Source organism: Lactuca virosa, chromosome 1 (genome assembly GCF_052849685.1).
Source record: "Lactuca virosa cultivar CGN04683 chromosome 1, Lactuca_virosa_CGN04683_v6, whole genome shotgun sequence".
NCBI lineage: Eukaryota > Viridiplantae > Streptophyta > Magnoliopsida > Asterales > Asteraceae > Lactuca > Lactuca virosa.
The window spans coordinates 4,201,592-4,206,403 of NC_136426.1; the positions used below are offsets into that span (position 1 = coordinate 4,201,592).

The 4,812-nt window shown below is 29.5% G+C and overlaps 1 protein-coding gene across 1 annotated transcript; it reads left to right on the plus strand.

The window, feature by feature from the left end:
• Positions 1-673: 673 nt before the first annotated feature.
• LOC145110589 (protein FAR1-RELATED SEQUENCE 5-like) lies at positions 674-2,974 on the plus strand. Its single transcript, XM_079047084.1, has 5 exons — positions 674-785; positions 1,103-1,362; positions 1,580-1,972; positions 2,030-2,218; positions 2,354-2,974. The coding sequence occupies exons 1-5, from the start codon at positions 674-676 to the stop codon at positions 2,972-2,974; spliced, it is 1,575 nt and encodes a 524-aa protein (XP_078903210.1).
• Positions 2,975-4,812: the final 1,838 nt, after the last annotated feature.

The window sequence follows — 4,812 nt, forward strand, 5'->3', positions numbered from 1 at the left end:
TAATCTGCATATAAACACCAGGTCATCGACGATTCATTATGAGTTCTGTGAATTCTTGTTCAGATTTGCATTCAACTATTAATGAACAATCACGTACGTTTTTTTTCTTAATATAAATTTCACATTTTATATATTATGTAATAAAATAGATGTTTTGTTTGGTTTTGCAGTTCATGATCAATCATCTTCAAGTATGAATATTGATCATTCAAATAACAGTAATTCTTGTTATAGTTTTGATTTTGAGCTCTACAATACTGAAACTTTTAAGCTTGTTCCTTATGATAAGTTGATACATAAGAAGCCTTTCAAAGGATTGTTGTTTGATTCGTTGGACATTGGTCTTGACTTTTACAAGACTTATGGTAAAGAATCTGGTTTTGATGTGAATATGTCAAGTCAAAAAAGATACAATGATGGCACAATTCGTATTAGATATTCGACATGTAGTAGATCTGGTTTCACGGAGTCATTCAAGAATGAAAATATTAATGTGAAATTTTCAGATGTTAAGGGAAGGAGAACTTCTTCTAACAAGAACGGATGCCCTGCTGTTTCAAAGTTCAAGAATCTCCGATGTTCTTTAATGTTCTACATTTATGTGTTTGTTGAAGATCACAACCATGAACTTGTTGCTCAAGATTAGTTGCACTTATTAAGGATTAATAGGACAATGGATTTTCTTGATGAATCCTTTATACATAAGGTTGGTACTTGTAACATTGGTGCTTCAAAAGCTTATAACTTGGTGAGTAGTATGAAGGGTGGCTTTGATTCTAGTGGAGGTACTGCAGTTGACTTTAAAAATTTTCATAGAGATTTGAATTCTAAAATTGGTGTCAAAGATTCCCAAATGGTTGTAGATATATTGACAAACAGAAAATTGTGTTTCTCTAATTTTTCATTTGAGGTCGAAAAAGATGTTGATGATCATCTTACTGGACTTTTTTGGGCTGATGATACTTCGAAAGCTAACTATAAGGAATTTGGAGATGTAGTATCTTTTGATGCTACTTATCAGACAAACAAGTAATTCCTAATCCTTATTTGTTCTTTTTATGGTATTTGTTCTTTTTAATAATACTTATCAAAAAAAATTCAGGTATTCTATGGTATTTGTTCTTTTTTACTGGAGTTAACTACCACAAGCGTTGTGTTACTTTTGCTGCTGGTTTACTAGCTCGTGAGACAACAGATGCATATGTGTGGTTGCTTGAAGTGTTTCGTAAAGCATTTGTCAAGCCACCCATGATGATTGTAACAGATCAGGATTCATCAATGAAGAAAGCTGTTAATTTTGTTTTTCCTGAATCGAACCATAGACTATGCATGTGGCACATCACTCAAAAACTTGAGGAAAAGGTATATTCTTTGTTTCTTGATTCCTATATATGTTTATAACCATATAGATCATAAAGCACATTGTGAATTCACAATGTAAATTTGCATATAATGAAAGGAACAAATCTAAATCATAAATCACACTGTGAATTCATAATGTTAAACAAATGTTATGTTACTATGAATTACATCAAATATTCAACATATGTAATGATTCTTATGTGTTTCTTTTTTTTAGATTCCTATTGATGTTTATAACCATCCGGACTTCCAGAAGACATTTTTTGATATTATATGGAATCTTCAATGTTCTCCACAAGATTTTGAAAGTTCGTGCTCAACAATGTTAGATAAGTTTCATCTAAAAGAAAATGACTGGTTAAGGTCTGTTTTTAAAATAAGGGATTTATGGATTCCGGCTTTTATGAGAGATCTTGAACTTTCTGGTTTGATGCGAACTACTTCAAGATCAGAGAGTCTAAATTATGCTTTCTCACATTTTTTGCATCATAAATCAAATTTGGTGAAGTTCATGATGTCGTTTGATAGTGCAATGGAGAAGCAAAGGCATCATCAATCTTTATTAGATTATCAGTCCACAACTACTACCCCCAAGCTAAGGACTCCTTTGGCTATTTAAAAGCATGCATCGAAAATTTATACACATAATATTTTCTTGGACATTCAGAAAGAGTTATACAAATCTGTGTTTTATTGTGTTCAAGAATCTGTAGTTATTGAAGATGAAAGCGAAGTTTATGTTTTGAGAGATAAGAAGAAAAAAAAGTTGATTGATAAAAATGTGAATGAGGATGAAGATTCTGATGATTTTTATCGAAATAGTCTTCCTTCTCATTGTCCTAATACACGTTACAAGGTATGTCTATTTGTCCTAATACATTTTATTAAATATAAAATGTAGTTTAAAAATTCACACTGTGAATGTAGGATGTTTTCTAATGTCCTGTTGATTAATAATGTGAATCGATGTTAATTTGTATAATTTTTGTAGGTTGTATTTAGTAGAAGGGGTGATAGCATTAGCATCAGTTGTAGCTGCATGCTTTTTGTCCAGGAAGGATTGTTATGTCGTCATATGTTTTTCATATTAAATATGAAAGAGTATGATGAAATTCCATCAAATTTCATTTTGAGGAGATGGGGAAAAGATATCATAGCTGATGGATTGTTGAGAAAAAAGTACTCATATCCTCATAAAGGCAGTAAAAATGAATGTTTGATTCAAGATGCGTATGCTATTCTTCGTTTGTCCATTAACAAGATAGCAAATAATGAGGATGAGTTGGCTAAATATATAAAGCAACTTCAGGAGGTTGATAGTGGTATTCCTTTATGTACCTCATCAAGGGAATCTTCGAATAGATCAGTTCACATTGAAAAAATTATTGGAGCTGCAGTACCTGATGTTATCAACATTCATAATCCAGATGGGATCAGAAACAAGGGATGGGCCAGTGGTAAAGGAATCAAGAGCACTAGAGAGAAAGTAATTGAGAAATCTAAAAAGGGTTCTAGGTTGTGCAGTTTATGTCATAAACCAAATCACAATGCTAGGAGTTGCATTTTGAGGTTAAAGAAGTCTGATTTAGAATCTGAGGTTACAGAAGGCTGATTGTTTCTAATTTTTTCTTTTTAAGACTACTAAAATAAGATTTGATTTTTGTAGTGATCATTCAATGGTTAGAAATGTTGAAATATTGTTGTTAATTTTGATATTCATTGTTTTAGACTTTATTTCTAATAATAGAATATATTTTTTTCAAATTTAGTGTTTTTGGTTAAAGATATTTTTTTATTGTTAGTTTTTTGAATATTTTCTAATAAAAATTTCATGCTAATGATTTAATTTATGTATATTATTGTTAATCTCATATATAAAATTTTCATGTTAAAGATTGTCTTAATGTAATTTAATTCACATTGTGAATCTCAACAATTAATTGTTCTAATGATCTATATGTACCATAATTCACATTGTTAACCTCGCATATAAAATATACATGTTATAATATGTACTGTAATTCACATTGTGAATCTGACATATTAAATATTCACAGGGTAACATATAAACAATGTAAATTTTCATATTTTTAATAAAACATGTAATTGTATAACATACATGTAGACATTCACATGAAAATATAAACATCTTTTAAGTATTTAGTAAAGTTCATTATATTTTATATAGAAACTAACATCAAATTGTAACATAACAAGCATGTATATGTTCTTAAAGAAATTAAAGTGCATCTAAACTTATACTAATTATGAATAGAAAACTAAGTTTTAAGTTTTACACTTCTTTTTCCAATCCTTGAAGTATTATATCCTTTCTCCCCTTTTTTCTCATCCCTTGTCGAGCAAATCTTTTATTTCTTCATTAGTCTTTTTTGCAAACTTAGCTGTTTGTGCAATGATTTTTGACCTGTATGTGTTTGTGTCACTCAATAGTATCTTTGTCAAATACTTAATGCGTAACTCGTTTAACACACTTTGTTGTTGTTTTGATTCTTTTGGCAACTCACATGTCCAATTTACTGTTTTATCTCCCATATATGTCTCCATATGACACATGCAAAAAACTCCACAGTCAACATGATTATCCCTCGTGCGCCAATTCATGTTCACCCTTTCTAGTTCAACACCCTCCAAAGTTGAAGCTGATTTGTGATTGACCCTCATCAAGTACCTACTAAAAAGTATTTTCTACAAAAAAGAAATTGTCATTTTCTATAATTATTATTTTATTTAGATGATTAGTATATTAATACTTATATTTATAATGTAAATTTATTATTCTTACCAATTCATTAGGTGCATCACGATAAGCTCTAGGAATCTTTGCAACTGAATTCCTATTGTCAATGACATCAACCGCTGGTTCCTCTAAGTTTATACAGATGATGTAAAAGTGATTTTTTTGATGAACTGGGAAAAACACCTGTTTAATAATTTAAATTGTTAAACTTTGTTTAAAATATGTAATATATTCAACAAAAAGAACACTTTATTACCAAGTGAACTTTTTCAAATGTCAGAAGTTCTTTGTCCTTTTTCATTGCATCTTTGATATCTGACTCAAATTTATCAAATCTTTCATTGAAAGGGATATATTTGTCAAATATGAATTGTCTCTGCAAAAAAAATTAAATATACATCAAATTTTAAAGAGTAAATTGTTAAATTCACAATAAGGTAAATTTTAAATTTAAAATTATTCACACTGTGAATTATAATGGGATTCACTGTGTGAATTTTATTTTCTGCAAAAAAAAAAAAATTAACAGATTCACATTGTGAATCTGTGTGAATGTGAGACATACATCCAAGATTCACATTGTGAATTTATGCATTTAACAACAAAAGAGTTTGAGGTTCACCAAGTGATGTACACATACACATTGAGAATTTTTGAAACTATTTTGTTCATAGTGAATACAAACAAAAGTG

Bases quoted from the DNA above. Each gene is read 5' to 3' on its own strand.
- LOC145110589 (XM_079047084.1), top strand. From the start codon at position 674: ATGGATTTTCTTGATGAATCCTTTATACATAAGGTTGGTACTTGTAAC. The intron at 786-1,102 runs GTACTGCAGTTG...AAAAAAATTCAG, and splicing joins TGGCTTTGATTCTAGTGGAG to GTATTCTATGGTATTTGTTC. The intron at 2,219-2,353 runs GTATGTCTATTT...TAATTTTTGTAG, and splicing joins GTCCTAATACACGTTACAAG to GTTGTATTTAGTAGAAGGGG.